Source organism: Crocodylus siamensis, chromosome 5 (assembly GCF_052110815.1).
Source record: "Crocodylus siamensis isolate JL-2025a chromosome 5, ASM5211081v1, whole genome shotgun sequence".
NCBI lineage: Eukaryota > Metazoa > Chordata > Crocodylia > Crocodylidae > Crocodylus > Crocodylus siamensis.
Window position 1 is genome coordinate 179,611,237 of NC_143399.1, and position 21,277 is coordinate 179,632,513.

Genomic DNA, 21,277 nt, shown 5'->3' on the forward strand with positions numbered 1-21,277 from the left:
CTCCATCTTTGGCCCTGGGCCCCCTGGGCTTGAATAGCTTGTTTGGGGGAGGGGGATTTGGGGGCACACAGCCAGAAGGAACATGGGGGGAGACTTGAGGGGTGGGGGAACCTGCAGCCTTACCCCCCACCCTTTGCCCCCTGTACCTGTGCCTGTTCCTCTTCCCTTTACCTTCTGCTCTGGATCCAATCCTTGCAGCCTTGACCTTGTCTGGCCAGAAGCTGCCACCACTTCTCCCTCGCCAGGCTGGGGCCACCACTGTTGCTGAGTGTCCCAGAACTGGACCATAGCTACAGCAGAAGGTTGGGAGGGCGTAGGCAATGCAGGCACAGGCAGAGTGGCAGGTGAGAGGGAGAGCAAGGGGCAGGGGTCTGGTTTCTCACCCCTAGCCTCCACAGCCACTGATACTCCTGGTTAGTGCATTTTTTGTTTTTTTATTCCTGGACTGCTGCAGCCAGGTGGGGGGGGGGGGGGGAGGGGGGAGGCACGACACCAAGAGGAGGGGCAGCAATCGGGGAACAGGGGCTCCATGGAGGGGCTCTGCCAGGAGGCCCCAGACCCTCCGTTACAGACAGTGAGTGTGGGGCTTTTCTTTTTCCTTTTTTTTTTTTAGGTTTTTTTTTTTTTTTTTTTTAAAGTGCCTGGACTAAGCTGGGGCCCAGCAGGGCAGCCATGGGGGCTTCTCCTGTGGTTCTGCCCACCCAGAGAGAGGCAGGCACAGCCAGGGGAGCCACCCGACTGTACCTGCCTCTCCCCGGCCAATCCAAATAACTGAATCTCTCTAAACTAGTGCCAAACATTCCGAAGTTGATTCTGCTGAATCGATTCAGGACAGTGCTCCAAATCAATCACTGTCCTCTGAATCGGCCGAATCAGAATCGAATACTTCCCTATTCACACAGGGCTAGCAGATAGGGCAGAGGGCCACTGCCCCCCTTCCCCCACATTTACTCAAATATAAAATGACCCCCCAATATTTTGTTTCTATACCTGGAAAATTTTAACAATTTATAAATTTTCCCCATATAGAATCTAATTATTGGGGGGGTTATCTTAGATTACCATATTTATTTGAAGATAACATGAAGATATTAACCAGAACCAACAGTTAGAAGCTGACATCAGACAAATTCAAACAGGAAATAGGGCACAGGTAATTTAATAGTGAGGATAATTAATTATTGGAACAAACTATCCAAGGATTCCCCATCTATCTAAGGATTTAAAATAAAGAATTGATGACTTTCTAAAAGATACATTTTAGCATTTACCTCTGTATAACATTGGTACAAGTGACTATCTAGGCAAAGAAAAGTTATTAGGCTTAATGTACAGATAATTAGGTGTTGGAGTGCCATACACATGTCTTTCCCCCAAAAAAACAGCTGTTAGACATTGGGGTGTGCATAAGTGAGGAAATACAGTAACAGCAGTTTCTCTTGCTAAGATTCAGCTGGGCAAAAGTGAATGCAAGTCTACCTGACATCCCCAGGGAACAGAATAATGAACAAGCTCAGCTCCCTAGCTGCTGCAACTACCTAGGTACTTACTTTAAGGAAACATCTTTCTTTACTCATTCTGCTTTTCAAAAACAAGGTGCATAATTTAATTCTGGAGCACAAAGAATCTGTGAAAATACGGTATATCACAGACCTTTAAAATTTTACCTAGGCTGCTGGCAGATATTAATAACATTCAATTATTATAATCTAAGGAACTTTATGCCCAATCAAAAAAAAAAAACACAACACAAGCCTTGCCATGCCACATGTACAGCAAGATGTACAATTTTGGGGTTTGGGAATAAAATTCCTCTGATCCCAACTGTCAGACTGCAGGAGTGTGCAGCTGGAAACTGGGAGTTCCCTGACCCTCCCCTCCTCAGCTACCTTTGCCATTGCATTAGTTATCACAGGGATGCATGAAGCTTTGGGCTGTAGGCCTGCAACAGCTGCAGCTCAGAACATGGGAAACCCAATTTTTGTGCAGACATGTAAAACCCCACACCACAGGGCAGAGAGCAGCCCTAGGTTCCAGTAAGAGACTCATGCCCGCCTCCGTCGGGCCCAGTAAGCAGCAGATCAGGCACAGGACAACCGTGTTCTGGACACTGGGGATTGCCCCCTGCCCAGTGTTTCCAATCAGCTGATCATCAGCATCAGGCAGCTGCAGGTCCAAGACACACGCCATACATTTAATTTAAAGCACATTTAATTTAAAGTGCAAGCCAGCCACAAGGATATTCCACATTACAATGTAGAACATCTTTGCTAGGAAAAAATGCTACATTTGTCCCTGGACAAACCATGCCCGTGTTTGTCCCAAAACATAAATATCCCAGGACTGGTGTGCACACACATCACCATTCTAATCAGAGTTCAGGGGGTGGGTGGTTGAATACACTGCCACTTTTCTGCAATGATGCAATCCCAGGATAACCTTTTAGATGCACTTCATAACATCCCAGGGCAAACTGTTAGCATTTCTTATCTGTCCTAGGGGAAATCTGACAAATTTGTAGCCAAAGTGACTGGTTTGCCATTTTATCCTGCCATAAATCCCATGAACATGTGGAATGTTAGAATTTACTGTGCCATTAACATGTTAATCACATGATAACTATGTGTGCCAAGGCCCTAGTTATCCCTGTATTGATGTGATGATCTAATCAGTGTCGGAAGGGACCTCTCAAAGGCCATCTATTCTAAACACCTGCATAAATGTAGCATGTGGTATTTCTAACAGTATTGTCTGGTCTTAGTCTATGAAGTTACATTTAAAAGAAACAAACAAAAAAACACACATGCACAATCCTCGAAATACACACAGCATGCTCAAAGCAGTTTTAATCCTGAAAAGGAAAAGAGTCAGAAAATCCATGAAGTCCATTAGGGATTTGTTATTGCTACTGATTTTTCATGGAGAACTCAGATATAGCAGTGAGGTACAGTAGTATAAAAGCCTAATACAAACAGATTTTCAAGACTAGTTTGGCTACCATAAGGGCTAAGGTCATCATTTTAAAGTGAAAGTTTAAGTTATGCAGGAAGGGGGAGGGAGGAAAGATATCAACTTGGAGACCAGAAATGAAATACATAAATTTCCCCTGTGCGTCTCTCTAGCCTTAGCCATGAAAGGAACTTCTCTGACTTTAGGGCTAGGGACAGAAATTACACATAAACCAGGATAAGTTGATCAGGAACCAGTTTAAATCTGTAACACAACAGAAGTTCACTGCATATAAACCACTTTCAAAAGGGCCAAAACTGGTTTAAGATAAACCTGGATGGATGTAGTATCATACTTAACTGACTTAGGTTAACTCAGTTTATTGAACTTTGGTCCCAGATCCCCTCCAGATTCAAGATAACCCAGTCCTCCAGCATCCAAAGATGCTTTGCATCTCTCCAGAAAACCACTCCCTCCATCCCAACTTGCAGGGTGGGTGAGCTAGCTTTGGCCCAAACTGTCTACTCTAGCTGAGCAGGGAGGCATGCTCTAGTGTCCCCCCAGCTTCTGGCCTGGGCCACTGCAAGTATGTGGCTGCATTACCAGAATCAAAAGTGAATGTCTGTTTGCTTGCTAATAGGTTCAGATCTATGCAGCTCAGACTAACCTGTGAAGACTGAATTGATTCAGCCTCAGGGTTTTTGACTGTACTTAACCCAGGTGCTTTTCCAGATAAGCTGACAGCATTTTAAATCTGGCATTCCTCCACAAGCTTGAGAGGAGAGTGGTCAAGCAGATACATTTTGCATAAGTCAAATGTAGCATCTAGTGGCCCATCTTTGCAGGGAAGCTGTTTTCAAACCAATGTTAAACTTTTCAATAGAGAATGGCATCACAAGGAGAAACATGGCTGTGATTTCTTCAACTCTTGATTAGCTGGAAGATAAGAAAATGGCTGATTGCTCTTATGTACTTCAATGCAAGCTAGCACAGCCTGCAAGAATTTGACTTGAGAGCTCTTCAAACTCCCAAGTTGAGTGCTGAGTTGAGTGCTGAGTCAACTGTCCAGGTCAGCACATTGCATCATTTGGTATCAAGTTACCCATTTGATATCAAAATCAAGGCTAATGGGCTCTCTATACACATAATATTTTACCAAGAAAAAAAAAATCACCTTTAAGTCTACAAGTGAATTTGGCCTCAGTGAGCTGTTTCACTCTATGGACGTAAGTATTATACTGGGTCCATCTAGCCTAGTATCCTTTCTCCAATAGCAACAGGAATCAATGATTTTGCAGGAGGGCACATCTAGAGTGATCTATACCCTGTTTGTTGCCTTCCACAGCATCTACCATTATTGGTGGATGCATCTAAAAAACTATGTTGCATCTTCCTTCTGGAATCAACGTATATAACAAGTTACCTTAATATTATATATAATGCTTTCATTTAAAATGAAGAAATCAGAAGATTCTATTAAAGCAGTGACACATTTGCATTTCTATAGATAAAATGCACATAAATCATTATATAAACAGTAAACCACTATTTTATAAATATCTAATAGTGTAGAGAATTTTAAGTGTTATATTTTATACTCAAAGGTGAAGTGAGGTGATAAAGTTCAGAATATTGTGAGAAGTGATAACGGATTTTACACAGGTGTCATAAGAGTAAGTAAAAACTGCACAAAGATTTCCCTGGTAAGATAATATTTACTTATCCAGAAATTACCTTTTCACACTTGTTTTTTCTAGCAATGCACCACTTTAATGAGACCTCCCTGCTGCATTCTCTCCCATTTGCAAATTATACTCCCTCCCCCTCAGAGACACCTCCACTGGTTCTAGTTCAACCCCCCAGAGAATACTGCACAATTTCAGCAGTAAAGCAGATAGACATGAGGGTAAATTAGCAATTAGGTCATGAAAAACAGGCAGCATAAAACAGCTATTGCTAATCTACATGAGATGCATTTACTCAATTAGGTAGATGGAAATGTTATTATGAACTCAGTATTCCACTGATGGTCTTTAAAATTAAGAAGGATGGGGGCAAATGAAATGCACATTTGGGGATTTTCAACCTTTATATACTAATTTTGACGTATACAATGAAAGACACTGTAATGAAGATTACAAATTTAAAAGATGTTCTTACTTGCAAGTACTGAAGGGTATTTTTAGTATAACATTTTCTGCTTACAGCAACATGCTGAAGGAGTTTTCTCTACCCTCAGAAGCTGTACATCTTCAAAATATATTCTCCTTATATAATGCTCGATGGACAACCCATTGTTTGCCAGTAACAGCACTGCTCAGTATCACTGACCCAATTACAGTGGTGTCAAATTCCAGTACATACCCTAATAATTATATTTTTATAATAAATAACGTACCCCACCCTAATTTTAATGGCTTGTACTTTGATTTGCCTTTTTACTCTCATAAATTAGTCCTGTTAAACACAATATTAAAAGTACTTAACACACTTGTTCATCTTTCAAAGAAAACTAACTATTGATTGTAATAAGTATCTCTGTCTGATACGATTGACTGCAACTTTCATATTTCATTCATATCTTTGCTAGTTGTAATATAGAGCTTCGAAGGCTGGAAGCCTATAGCTGAAAAGCAAAATTATCTTTGCACTTCAGACTATGGGCAGACAGCACCAAAACCTGTCAAAATCTCTGCTGACTCAAAGCAGTTCCTAGATTTTAGAACGTAAGTTAGAATAAAATATGCATATGCTATATTTACAGTAGAGTACTACCTACCAAAAACAACACACATTTAAGAGAATAAAAACGGAAAATCCTTTATAGCTTCTCTGCTAAAACATTTGTGCAAATTATTACCTTTCCTTGTGCTTAGGTTAAGCAACTTGAGGCCCTGGATTTCATGTCACATGACTGTTCCAAAAGTTACATTCTTGTTTCTACAGGTTGAAATAATTGTGCATGCACTCTAAAACACAGAGCTGTTAACCCACTGTACTATCAAATACATCCCACCCATATGGGGACAGAGAGGGAGTGGTAATGGATATGGTGACAAAAATAACAACGAAAGAAAGACAGGCTCAATCGGATGCCACTTCTGGAAAACAAAAACTAAAAACCAAACAAACATACCTCAAGCCTTAACTTTGAGAATATTTACCAGAGTACTTAGAATCATCCCTTTCAAATGTACATTTTGTTACTACTTTGCCACCTTGAAGAATTATTTGCACACCGAATAAAACAAAGATTTGTTTCTAATTAGTGATATTTTTATGCTTATATAAGAACATAACTGTATTCCAGTTAAATGAAGCAGAAGTTTAAATCAAATCACAAAAGTCACATTGTTACTAGATATAAGTAAAATTTTAGGACACAAACTTCAGAAGAATATATGCACATTTTCCCATTCATTTTCTAGGTTAAGTACAGGCAGTCCTCGACTTACAACGTTTATAAATTGACACCCTGTTTCAACTTTTTGATGTCAGTTTTGACTTTACATTTGATTCAAAGCCAAGCCATGCCATCTCCCTGGAGAACATCTGTCCAAACTTCCTTGGACACTTTAAGAAAGCAGACAAGACTCCACAAAAACCTGCAGTCAAGACTCCTGAGAAGACTCCTTCAAAAAGTCCAACCGAGAGCCCTTCAAAACATCTAGCAAAGTCTCCTCAAAGAAGTCCTTCAAAATTGATCTGATTGCTATTTACAAAATAAATACATTAATGTAGCTATATTACTCATCTATAATTCACTGAGTACAAAATTCTGGGTTATTTTTGGTGAAAATAGGGTATCGGGCCTTGGGTCAGGAATCAATCCCCCATTTATAACATTGTTTCCTGTGGGAAAAATCGGTTCCAAGTTACAGTGTTTTGACTTGAGAAGTGGTTTTCAGGAACCAATTGTGTCATAAGTCTAAGGATTGCCTATACATAATAGCATATTACATTGCTTGTTCATTAAGACAGTGGTAAAAACTCACTTTGAAGTGTTTCAAGTTCAGCTCTAGCCAGGGCATCTTCTTTTGCCTTCATTTTTGTTTCTTTATATTCTACATACAATTGTCTGGCATCCTTTAAGAAAATGTTACAAAGATATTAGCATTCTTTAAATAAAAGCAGTTTGTTGCAATGGCACTGTTTTAAGCTCTCTTATGCTTATTTTTTTTTAAAAGTAACTGAAATATTCATTCATTCCTTTCTTCCTTCCACCTGAGATGCATCAATTTCCAAGCTACGTGAATAATTTGCCCAAAATGTAGAAAATACATCTTGAAAAAACCCATCTTTAATAATGCTGATATTAATTTTCTACACATACAAACACTAAAAAATAAAGAAACCATGTTGAAAGTAGTTCACAACATAACAGAAAGAAGTCAATAAACCTTATTAGCCACTTGACAGCCTGCATCAACCTTTGCTCATCCGAGCAAACTAGAAGTCCATAGGAAACTCTTTGTCATGTGAAAGCTAATTTGAAAATAAAACGTTTTTACTTAAAGGAAGCCTTCTTTGTTTTAGTGCAAGGTAATAACCTTCTTTGAAGAAGTCATTCATGAGTACTGCAAGATGTGAGGCCCAATGTCCAAGACCTTAAAAAAAAAACCCTAGCTTTTTAGGATTCTGAAAATCATTTAATTGTGAAACAATGCAAGTGTTTAAACAAATATCACACTGCAAAAGTGTTCTGATCATTATTAAACTAGATCCACTGTGAAAAAAGAAGCAGGTTTAAAAACAGACTTACACTAATATTCAAAGTACTTTTCACATATTTCACTTTTACAATAAGGCTGCTGTCAGAAATAGCCTCAAGAATAATAAACTTCAAATAAATGTAATTAATTAGTTGTAAAGTAGCTTTCTGTTTTAGGCTGAAATAAGGAGAATTTTCCTGCAATTATGTCCAATTAATAGAATTAAGTTGCAATTCATAAATCTGCATTCAACCAGTATACATCGACTCCAAAATACAAGTACTGAAATAGGTAATAATGCAATTGCATTGACTATTCTTTAAAACATACAAAACACTCCTATCACATGAAAGTTAGTAACATCAGATAAATTTCATTGTGCTTGGATTGTAACCTATAATAATCATTATGTAATGATTATTACACATTTGTAGTTTAGTAAATTAAATGATTTTTTATTCTTACTAGAAAACAAATGAATTTTTCTAAGTTTATTTTCACTGCAACTCAAACTTGAGCATTTTTCCGTAGCTATAAAATAAGTGTATTATTAAAATAATCTCTTTATTAAAAAGGGGGTTAAAAGGTCACTTATTTTTCTAAATAAACATCACCACTGTTGGTAGCAATATAAAAAAGATGCAGGTTGCCACACAGATGTCACATGTAAACTATTAGCCAGTCTCTTTCTCTCTTCCCCCACCGCCACACTATCCATGCTCAACTTTATCTGCTGAAGTTATCAGGCTTCTCCAAATGGAGCTTAAACAATGTTTTGCTTTGAAGTCATCTGGCAATGATCTAATTTAGAGCTTCTAAAACTCCAGGTAACCGTATTTACTCAAATATAAGATGACCCCCCAATAATTAGACTCTATCTATGGAAAACTCATAATTTTATAATTTTCCAGGTATGTAATCCAATTATTGGAGGCATGCCTTGAATTTGTTCCTCTCCCACTACTACAGCAGAGAAAGCAGGCATGGGGAGGCAGGTAGACTTCTTCCCCTCTGCCTTTTCCCCAACCTATTCCCAATGCAGCCCCTCCCCTCCCCCTTTACTGGCAGATCCTGCTCTCCCTGAGCACATGGAAGTGAGAAGCAAATTTGAAAATGCTGACCTTGAAATTAAACATGCCTGTAGTAATCTGCATATACTAACCCATAGATTTAGTACATCTAGAATGGATTTTTAAAAATCTTTTTTAAAACTGCTGCACATTTTAACACAGGTACCCCATAAACACACTTTTAAGTAGCACTTTAGTACATATAATACAAACTGTGCCTGATATTAGTCCAAAGTGAAAAAGCTTATGATTTACCACACAGTTAATTGGGCTGGGCCCCAGCAGAATCTACAGCATTTCAAGACATGGTGACCCTATAGCTCAGCACTGCTGTATTTGTGTACCCTCGTAAAGAAGTCACGTGCCAATTAGCACCCCCTACCGATGACTGGAACTGCGTGTTCTTTTCACTAGTCCTGTGATGCTCCAAAAATGTATATGTAGATAAGGCATATGGCAAGCTGATCTGATTCTACTTCATGGAGGGTGGGGCCACACTAATCGTATGCAACACACTGAGAGGGGCTGACAGAGGGATTCTGGATGAATTGCTTGGGGCCCAATCTGGCAATATTTGCCAGAGAGTTATGTCAGATAAAGAAATAGGAATAAACTGAAAGTGGGAAAGAAAGGCACAGCTCAGCTCATTATAAAATCAAAATGCATTCAGTGTAGTGGTTCACTATGACTTGGGGAAAAAAAAGAGTCAGCATTGAAGGGGATGGCACTCAACAGACACTACCATATATAAAATGGGATACACTAGCCTATCCTTGTGGTAGATTCCCATCAACATGCTCTATGTTGGTCACATTTAAATCAACTTCATAGTTGATGTCTACTCCTAAGCACATGCTGCTTTTGGCAGCAATTTAATGAAAGACAATGTATTTAATGAGGTGCCCTTGTATGTAAATGCAAGATGAGGGGCTTTCCCCTCCCCCTGCACCATGCTGATCAGGGCAGAACAGACTTCATCTTGTGTTCAACCAAATATGATACTTCTGTGAAGAACTGGGCTGCAAAGAGAAGACGTGAGAGGGGCAGAGGGCAAAAGAGCTACCAAGATTTAATTTTCCCTGCTGTAACGGTATGAAGGGGACAAATTCCAAGGCAAACCTCTAATAAGTAAATTCTATAGTGCCAGATTCCATCCCCTAGTGCCAGAGCTGGGCGGAAATCAGAGACAAGAAGCAGTTCTGATTGTGTAACCTCTACCAGCTATTCCAGCTAATATGCCAGTAAAGCTATTCCCTGTGCAACAGATACTTTCTGCTGGTTATTTTAGAAGTTTCATTTCATTTTGTCCTGTCTAGATATAATGGGCCAGAGAATGTGGCTGGAAATATGCACCTGCCTAAATGTGTCAGTTCAAGGCCTATGAGAAAGTGTGCGCAGGTGTTACAGGATGGCCATTATTCATAGGAGGTATAAAGAACAACTTAAAAGTTTTCTTGACAGGAAGCACCCTTCATAAAACACTTATTTAAAAAATTAGGATCTGTATTTATTTTTATGTTTTCTTAGTTAAACCTGAAGTCTGGGGTCCCTACATGTATATAAGATGTCCTTGTATTAACAAGTGCTTTGCACCATTCACCAGAATAATCAACAAAAAGTAACTTAGTATTTCCTCTGCGAATAATTGAAGACATTCAGAATACATGGAATATGTGTCTGACATAGCTGATATCCCATGGATGTTTTTGATTAAGGCTGTAGTTTTATGTGAATACAATCATATCTTTAAACTTAACCCATTTGACACTGAAAGCCAATATTTGATGCTGAATTCTGGTGCAAAATTCATTTTTGCTTGTGGGACCTCCAGACAGCAGGCATTAGGGGGGTAATTGTCAATCTTTCTAGCGTGTCAATCATGAAACAATTGGAACTGTGGCTCAAATGAAAATGAGAGGAGCAGAAAAACAAAGAAAACTAATTAGTCATAAGCAGATAAAGCAACAGTAATACTAAATTTGATGCTTCTAAATAAAGAAGAGCTGATGCCCATGTTCAAGATACAGCACAGGCATTGGGATGTTTGAAACTATTTTTGTATGAGCAGAGGATTAGTTTTATTAGAGTGTTCTGGTATCACAGCTTGTAAAATGCATGCATATATATAAGCAGACAAGGTTTTTTGGGTGAATCCGGTATCTTTTATTAGACCAACTTAAATAGTTGGAAAACAATTAAGCAAGCTTTCGGGTTCAAAAACCCTTTGTCAGGCTAAGGAAGTTTCAGCAGTTGGTGTGTGCTCTTCCTGGATGGAATGAAAAGATTTACCCAAAGAACCTTGTCTGCCTATGTCCTTAGACCAACAGAGCTACAACCTACACCCCTGCATATCTATATAATTTATATAAAACTAGAAACTATACAAATAACTCATTTTAAAAGATTTACAGGCAGCATTTTGTCCTCAACATATGAATATTTGACTCTACAAGTTACAAGAAAGTAAAAAGATGCATCCGAGGGCAGATCTTGATAACAAACTTTATGAATTATATATAAAATTGGCCCAACATGTTACCATGAAACAGAAAACAAAACAGGAAAGAGCCAGTTGACAGAAGTTAGTATTTACAAGGAGACTTACTGAGGGAAACTTGCAGGGGGGGCGGGGGAGAGAGGGCAAAAATAATTTATACCAATGCAGTAATTTTCTCTATTATTTATATCCATAATTGATTGAATATGAAGCTCACTAACAAATTTTTGCTATTGCTTAATCCTTCAGTGAATTTACTGCTATATTAGTTACACTTGAACTGATATTTCTATTATAAACATTTCCTTATGTTCATGCCCCCAGCCCCCTAAACTTCTGAAGTCCATTTTTTTTAGGCCAAATGTATTAGGGATTATTCTAAATTTGAAGATTTAAGATGTAATAAATCTATGTTTTGCTCCCTCCACAATCCGGTTAAGCCAAGCAGATTTTTCAGATGCGTCCTTTTTCAGTCCAAAAAGTCAAAATGCAATGTTCAAAAATATCAAGCTCTGGCATATAATCAGTCCTCAGTAAGAATTTGGATCTGTCTGGAACACACACAGAGGCTGTGTCCAGACAAGCGCAGATGTTTGGTTCCCCAGGGACAACTAGCAGCAACACACCTAGTTGTCCCTGGGGAACACTTGTGCCACATGCCCTCTGGCATGGGACAAGTTCCCTCAGGTAGGGTAGGGGAGGCTGAGGCCAGCAACTGTGCTGGCCTCAGCAGCCTTACCTAGAGTTCAGGGGGCTTGGGCTGCTGTAGCCATGGCACTCCTGCAGCTGGGAGCCTGGCCAGCAACTGGAGCGTGGCTCTGCCCAGCCAGGGCTCTGGTTTTGGGTGGTGCACGCTGCCTTCACATACACCACCCTTGTTTTTTTTTACATGGGTTTTTTGACCCCGGACCTCCTGAGGTCAAAAAAAACCTGTCCACACTACAACATAGCATCATGGAAAATGCCTGAACATGGGGTGTGTGGTGCTAGAGTGCACATCCAGATGGGCATGCACTTTCAGGGGTGTGCATTTGCCACAGCACATATTTGTGCCACTGCTTTGTGCCCCAGGGCATACTCCATCACACACCAAATTGTCCCAGGTGAGGTGGGGGAGGCTGGGCAAGCACTTGTGCTGGCCCCAGCAGCCTTACCTGGAGCCCTGGAGGCCTCCTGGGGCAGCAGGAAGCCTGGCCAGCAGCCAGAGCATGGCTCTGGATGCCAGGCTCCATTTCTGGTGGCACACATGCACCACCCTGGTATTTTTTTTCCCACTGAGACCTCCCAGTGTTAAATTTTGATACCACACTGCAAATTAGAAGCATTACAAGGATACCAACAAGGAAATACATTAATTTTCCTTAACTATCAAAGGAGGAATATATAGGCTCCCAGGTATGGAGAATGTGCACATTCATTCTTGGGTAAATATAGGTAAGTTTCTAGAAATAAATAATACAGACATACCTGTTTTTATTCAATTAATCAATTTGTTTAAAAGGTAAACCAAACCTCTCAATTTCACATTTTAAAAATTTAAGAAACTTCAAAGCAAAACTATACTAATACAACGTTATGGTCAATACTTTAAATCACAGAGGAGAGGGGGAACATTCAAAATGAAGCTTTTCACAATTCTGCCATTTTGTATATGGTATTGTCAACTGTTACAGACTGCCTAATCAAAAGGTACTTTATAAAGTACATGGTGCTAGAGAAAGCAAAAGTTCTTGATACTAAACTACAAGTAATTTAATCTCCATTTCTAAAATTTTCTTTTAAATTAATGGAAAACTGGCACTGTGTTTATTCAGAGTGAAATTATTCTGATGTTGGGACTGAATTCCTAGTTCTGTATATTAATTAGTGACTCTAGTCTCATCCGGTTGTTTTGGTTCTCTTCACTTAATTCTCACACCACGTATCTCTTGTCATTTCTCCTGTCTACCTGTTAGCAAAGAATAGCACAATCACCATGGGTAGCTGGAGACAGACCTAAGAGAGCAGGAGAGGGTCCCAAACCTCTTGGGCTGTTGTGACCAAAGAAAGAAGAGAACTACTTTTACAATTCAAAGCAGAACCTGTAAGAGGTGAATGACTGTAAAACCCGAGAAGAGACAAAGACACTGAATGTATAAAAGTCATGAGGGACATGCTATACATGAGGTACAAGGTACATGAAAAGCATGATACGGTCATCTCCCAAGGAAGAAAAGGAGGTACAGATTCTCCTATGAAAACCTAAACAGAGATGACACCTGTGGGATCTCCACTCTAGTGCCCAAGATGGCCTGTGGATTTCCCCAGAAGGACTTTCTAAATACCTGGCTGTAAGGATTCCTTTTGGTTTATTATATTGCATTTTAAGTTAGATTAAGTTGTGCGTGCTGCCACTATCTTACTGGGCTCTCTTTCCTTAAGCAAAGTTTTTTCTGTTCTTTGTCATGTCCTGGAAGTTGCTGTGTTCAATAAATGCTCTCAAGAGAACGGACTATCGTTGTTCAAACATTTATGAATTCAATTATGAATACCTAAAGTCTAATACTAGGTCATGTAACATACTCCTCTCTATTTCTCTCATAAGGGAAAACAATGCAGGGGTTTAAAGAAATAATACTGGTCCCACAGGACCAGGTGTGTCCCCAGTGCACCTTCCGTGACAGAATAAGACCTGCTGGGGGGGGAGGGGGGGGGGTGCGTGTGGAAATCACTACAACTGTGTGTTAAAATTAAGTACAACTGGTATGAAAAATCTAATCTAGCAGCATGCTCCCACCACACACAAATAGGTGACAAAATTGCTAATATGCAATTTAAATCATTGTCCTATGTTTTCTTTGCGTCAATAATGTTATTAATCAAATATATACATTGTAAAAGAAAAAGCAATGTTCATGTAAAATCCTATTACTTATTTCCATTTTTTGAAATCCTAAAGGATTTGTTTTTGTTTCATTGCAATAATCTTTCAGTTTGTGTGAAAGCAGTATCAATCATGGAAACAAATCTCAAGTACAGATTAATGATGCTTTATTTGTGCGGGAATACTGATAAAGAGACAAGATGTGTTTACTGTAAAAAAAAAAAAAAAAAAAAAAGTCACAACCCTGGATTTGCCTTTTGTAATAAAAATGCCTATCTCCACATGACAAAAACACTGTCTCATTACCTTAAATATTCTAATGACATCAGTGTGTTGTCATGGTAATGAATGAGATATAAAAAATTTGGCATAATGATTTAACTGAATGACCAAAATGGGAAAGAAGGCTAAGTAAGAAAACACTTACTTATCAATGTCTTTAAACAAATATTATATAACAATAATAAAAAATTAGTATAATATTCTGAGCAACTGAAGATATATGCTGCTTAGAGCTTTTCTTCTCACCTATAACTTATGCGCTGCCACCCTCTCAAGTGAAATATTGCCACTACTGAACACTTCATTCACTACCTAGTTTACTACCTATTCTCTTGCCTATTTATTTCTGAACTATTTCCCTACTGCCTGACTTTTACCTCCCTACTTACGGTTCTCCTATGACGAAAGAAGTGGTTCAGGATAGTGTAAATGAGCATTCCTCCCACAGTCTGCAACATCCGGTCCCCTGGAGATTAGAAACTCTTCACCCTGCTTACTCCAGTGCATCAATAGTGATAAATTTTAAATCCAGAAAAATTAGGCATTTTCTAGCAGTCATCCATATGGAAATTTAAGAGTCTTCTCCAGGTTAAATCCTTTGATTGGAAACCCCCCTTTTAACCATATTATTTAGACACAATAGATTACAGATGTAATAGTAAACATGTTTCACACTAAAATATAAAGTGAAACATGAAAACAAAACACAAAAAGAAAAGTTTTATCAAGTCAGAAAACAAACAAAATATTTGAAAATAGCCTTGCCAAAGAAGAAGCACATCTGATAAGCCCTCTTGAGATTAATGAGACACTGCTGATCCATTTCAGGCCAGAATTGAACCATCTTTAAACAGCTGGTGAAGTGTGATGAGAAATTTTTCCTGGATTTTTCTTTTAATTCAACACTGTGCTGCCAAGAAATTAAACACCTCTAGGTCAGTGGTTTGAATCTAGTCCAGGCTAGTAAATCAGTAAAAGTAATTACCATCTGGTGGTCTACATAAAATAAATTAGTGGCCTTTTTATTTTAGCCTATTTCCTTGTAGACAAAGGTCTGTATCACAAAAGTTCCCATCACAATTGGAAATCTTGTTGACAAATCTCGGTAGGTTACCCTCCATCCAAATACATATGGAGACTGAACTGCCTTCTCACCACTGAAGGACAACTAAAAGTCTTTCCAACAATCCATTAACAGGAGTATACTATGAAGATTGCATAATTATGTTTCAGATAATGGGGATTTTTCATTTTTTAAAGAGTCTGTTTCTACAGGAACCAGACCAAATGTTTCCTGCTCCATTACAGAAGGGACCACTCAAGATCACAATTTAACTAACATTTCCTAAAGCTGTGCTAGCATCAAAGTCGCAAAATGAAGGTGCAAAATGAAGGCACATATATTCATTAAGCTCTACCACAAGCAACATGGCAGTTGGTAGAAAAATACTTGTTCAAAAGCAAAATTAGTATATTAAAGAATAGTTTTTTCAGTTTTTTTAAAAGCAACAATATAAACTGAACTAACATGAGCGTTCAAGAAATTGTTTTATTTCTGTAAGTTCTCTCTCTTCACTTGCATCTTGTCAACCTTTTTTTTTAATCCAATTTATTTCTGTTTGTTAGCTTTTGTGGCATGAATTTATAATTAAAATAAAATCCATAATTAACCCAATTTTAAAACAAAAAAATCTTACACATGCACTCATAAAAAGGACACCAGTAGCCTTTTGTCCAGGTCATTAGTGTGACAGAATAAACAAAAATATATTTAATAGCTTGCCCCTCCCTCTGACTCCTACCAAAGATCTTTATTTCGTTTTTGTTCAACCCTGTCCCTGTAGTACAGATCATACAATATTTTATTCCAGTACCAATTCCACTGAACAATACAAATTAACGCTGTTTCACAAACTCAACAAAAAGCAACACTAAGATTTGATTTATACTACCATCTACTTTCTATTATATCACTACTTCAACAAGTCCATCGCTATATTTTTTAAACTTATTTTCTTTCTCCCAAATTAGACAAATCAGATAAGCAAAATGATCTTGAACCACAATATTTATATAATGAAGTTTTGAAAGTTCTACATTTTTCTCACACATCCCCTCCCTCTTTCTTGTAATTCCATGACAAAATGCAGAGAATGTTAAAATGACATAGCCTTTCACAACAATATGCAAACAAAGCATTTTTCTCAAGTTAAAAGGTCCATCTTAATTACTTTAAGTGCCTCCTTCTTAGATTTGCTATTTTTGAAAGAGGAGAGGCATGAGGAAAGAAAGAAACTGGCTTGGTTGGATAAATAAGAATTAAACATGGGCAAAAGCTAGGCAAATCTAAATAGTCTATATGGGGAGAACTGCATTAAGTGGTAATTAACATGCCCTATTTCATAAGTATGTACTTTTGGAGCCATTTGGTATAATTTTAAGTTGCAAATTAGTTTTCTCATTTTCTTTTTAAAAAGAAACAGAAAAACTTTAGAGAGTACACATTTTGGTCTCAGCAAAATGAATGCATTTGTTCAAGAACAAATTTAGCTATTTGGAACAGTAAGGATAAAGGTGGGTCACAAGGAAGTCTAATCGTCTCCAAAAATGTATTAAAACTCTCCCCATCACCAACTACATGCACACAATACATTAAACTAAAAATGGAAATTTTAATTTAGACTAAAAATAGTGTTTATTATGGCGTGCCATTGCAAAAAAATGAATGCAACTTGGTCAATAATAAAGTTAAATGATTGAAAAAGTCATTGAGACATGGCTCAACAGGTATCTAATGTTTTTAGCAGTCCATTCTCAATACATCACCCTCACCACATATATTCTCTCTGTTCAGACTAATGCATACAGAGGCTGTTTCTGGAGCAGAAGGGATCTGGAAAATAGTAGATGCTTACTGGGAAAAAAAGTCAATTAAATAACAGAAAGCTATCCAAATATGAAAAGTAAAAGAAAACATCTCTCTAACAATAATCCCAATTAAGGCCTTCATAATTTTTACAGAACTGTGTAATATTTTTCAAAATGTTAAGCTTTTTTTTTGGATAACAGTTGTATGCTATTGAAGAAACCCTTGAAAGCAATAAGATGTGCAACCATCATGCTGTTAGTCAATACAGAAAACTGTCAAAAATAGCAGCAGTAATCTGACATCACCTCTCCTCCACCTCAATGGTTTATCAACTTCAAAGCTTAACTGAGACAAATGAAAAGATCTTTAACATGTCTGATTTCTATATAACGTTCTTCTACTACTAACAAGTAAAAGTAGTAGTTTTGTTGTTTAAATTTGCCAGTTTTGCAAACTCAAAAGGGTAGAAATTAGGTTTAATTTACACAGACACAGTTCCAGAATCAGTATTTTAGTAATTCTGTTGGTGACAGGTGAGGCAAAACATAATCCACTTCATTTCACCTAATCCATAACAGTTCCACAAAACCAAGTAGGAGTATTAAATTTAAAAAATAAGCAGATGATCAAAAATAATAGAGGGAAATCTATTATACAAGGTCTCATTTTTTCCCCCATAATCACTCCTCTGGTCATAGCTATACTAACATTATGATACTGCACAACATTCTTTTTTATAGTATTCATTTAACTTAGTCTCCTGTTATACTCCTAGGAGGGCAGAGAAGACAAGACTGTGAATGTATAAATTTGCCAGATTTAAGTTCCTATACCAATACAAAGTTTTCATTATTTTTTTAAACTGTTAGGCATACGTGGATACCAGTTGCCAGTTAAAAGGATAAAGCTACAAAGACTCAAGTTTAAAAGCAAAGCACTGTATTTTCTCCATTTCCCATTAAACTTAGGCTAGAAATCAAATTTATTACAGATACTGTACTTTTTATATACTTAAGTAAAAATTATGTTATTGAAAAACAATTTAATGTAAGATAGTAGTTTCTGAACTGTAGTTCCTGAAATTCATGGAAAAGCATATTGTTTTCACCCTCCCTTTCCTGTATTTTTTGCAAAATTCACCTTGTCATTTTATAAATCAGAGTACAAATTAATATGAAAACAAACAAAAATACATAGTATATTAATATACAATATTCCTTTTATAAATACACATTCATGCTTACAAGAACTTTTAATTTGTTATTATTACGATAGTCTTAGTAGCTTTTTGTATCTGAGGAAGGTGCTTGTTTAGACAGAAAATTCCTAAGTTGGCTAAAAGGTGTTTGACCACAGTGTAATAAATTCAAAGCAAATGCATAAGAAAAATACTGAATGCAAGTTGTATTTTTACCTGGCATAGCTGAGGTAATGCTTTTACAGTAAGACAGAACCAAATTCCAAGCTTGCATGGAAGCAAGTCCTGCCACCGTGGTTTGTCCAACACTCTACAGCAAAATAAAACCATTGTAAATATTAAAAATATTTCAGTAGCACTATACAATTTAATTGTTTATATAAGGCAGAAAAATCTCCTAAAGCTTTTAAACCAGACATTTAAAAATGTTGAAGTGATAGTCAATTCAGCCTGAAAGTGTGTAAACATTAATATAAAAATATTCATTATGAATACTGAATCATTAAATCAGATCAGAAATAGACAAGATCACCTAGCTTCTAATAATCTTCATATCTTTAATCTTGTTAAACACCGGCTTTTCTTCACTTTCACATAATAAATGCTTAAGCCTTATGATCCTTCAGCTAAAAAAGCCTAACCATCACCAAAGTGTTCACATATGCTGACAACCAGATATGAAGACTGTAGCATAAACAAACCAATACATAAAAATTAATGTCATTTGCAGTTCACTGAAGCATTACTCACTGATGTCATCAGAAAAAAAGACAGGCAGAATAGTCTCTGATCTCCATCCTGCATTGATCCAGTTCATGCCCCCACTGTGTGAACTATTTAAACCCTTTATTTCTTTCTATGAATCAGTAGAAGAAATGGTGGTATCTTTTGGAGTATTCTGAATGTCACTATCTCCCTATTTTGTTTCTTAACTAAACAGCAGTGTCAATCCTTCACTAATGCTCGTTTCAAAGCTAATCAAACAATGCTAGATATTAAAAATAATCAAAATTTCAGCATATACCAAAGCAATACATTAAAACTTCAATGCACATAAATTTGTTAATTCACATTATTAATCAATTTATAGAATTAAGTAAAGAAATCGTATAATACACACTTTCAAAAATGTTAACAAAAATAGATGCATCCTTTTGTATCTATATTACCCTTTATACATTCTCTACTGTACAACTACTACATAAGTATTATATTTCTTGTATACAAACCCATAACAACAGATCTCTGAATCCATAGTTACCATAGTTAGTACAAACAGACTCGTTAAGCTAGGAAATTTAAAAGATTGTCTTTAGGTCTGATCATACTGCACATCAGAGGTTAGTCTGACAGGATGTGCATGTGAAAAATTTTAACCGTTTCTTCAACAACTGCAGTAGGGCTTTAACAAGTGTCAGTTAAATATAAAAAGATACCAGTGTGTGTTCCCACCTTTCATTTTTGTCAGCAGCACCAGGTTTTACTTCATCTATACTCCTGCCTCCTGTCTTTTTCTTCTTCTCCCTCTTTTTTTTGCAAAGCAGTTCATCCTTAATGTAGAGAGAACTATGGTTACAGGTTATCATTAACATGTACTCTACAAACGTTACTGGGACTCTTCTGTGAAGGATAAACATTAGAGTAGCATTTATGTAAATGTATCTAGGGTCCTACATGATTAAGTAAAATCATCTATCTTAACAATAAGTGTTGCCATGGCATCCAGTCCTTAAACACACATGAAGTCCAGGTCTGTCAGTCATGTGCATCTCCATAGCAATCAAAGTTTTCTTAGAAGAAAAGCATTCAACTTGCCTCCTTTCTTATTCATCAACTTTAATAACGTAGCTTAGAAAATAAAAAGAGTAAACAGATGCTAATGTGTGAATACTGTTCAAATTAGTTTGATTTTTTAGCATATAAATAAAAATCTATTGCTTTCTAGTAGACTGGAAAAGAATAAAGATATACTTCAGCTTTGACTGCTTATCAAATGGACCCTAGAACATTTATCATCATGTTTAAACGGCACATTATTTTTGCAAACTGACTACAGAAAACACAAGTACAGTCAAAGTAAGTATGACTACTGAGCAGCTTGATCAGAGACACTTTTTTAAAAACAAATTTGCCACAATCACAGTCATGACCACAGAAGGACATGTTTCTGCTTCAATAGATGGTTGAGAGGTTGTGTGCCATCTTTCTAATTCTGATAATGAGCAAAAATCCTTCTACCTCACTAATTGGTACCATCCACAGTTGACAACATTAAAAACATATTTAAAAAAAAGTTAGTGATAAAAAATACTCATCTCATTTTGACTTTGATTATGGAACACATAGAAAACAATTATTCTCCTAGCTTTGTAACATCTTTGTTACTTTCACATTAAACATTTAAAATCCCATAAAAAGCAAATTCCAAATGTAAAAAAAGATCACAAGGAATGATTCCAGTAACATACAAAAACTTTTGCAGGAATTTCAGATAAACTAATGATTGTACTGCATTTGATTTATTACCAATACTTACCAGCTGTTTTTCCAGGTAGATTGACCAAACCACAGCATAATGACCCACTGTGAGTATAATGAACAGGAGTAATGCCAGCTCAGCATTGCTCATTTTTCTCACCCGCCTGTAGTAGAATACAGGCTGTCGCCAATCTGGTAGTCCATTGATCAGAATATCATCATACCTACAGTAGCAAATATAACAGACTTACATGGAGTTTAAAATGAAATAAATCAAACCATTAATTTCAGAGAGAGAAATGACCAAAAGATTCAACATTAAAAAAAGAGTCAGGAAAACTTTTATGAATATCAGCCAT

General features: G+C 37.1%; 1 protein-coding gene across 2 annotated transcripts in view; it reads right to left on the reverse strand.

Annotated features, from left to right (window-relative positions):
* Nucleotides 1–21,277, reverse strand: part of DNAJC1 (DnaJ heat shock protein family (Hsp40) member C1) — a 193,675-nt gene that overhangs the window by 78,377 nt on the left and 94,021 nt on the right. For both annotated transcript variants that reach the window (XM_090047307.1, XM_090047308.1), the window contains exons 4-7: nt 20,977–21,142; nt 19,893–19,990; nt 18,657–18,750; nt 6,945–7,035 (exon numbers count right to left, since the gene is read on the reverse strand). In XM_090047307.1, coding sequence (XP_089903433.1) covers nt 6,945–7,035; nt 18,657–18,750; nt 19,893–19,990; nt 20,977–21,142 — 449 coding nt within the window. The remainder of the gene's footprint in view (nt 1–6,944; nt 7,036–18,656; nt 18,751–19,892; nt 19,991–20,976; nt 21,143–21,277) is intronic.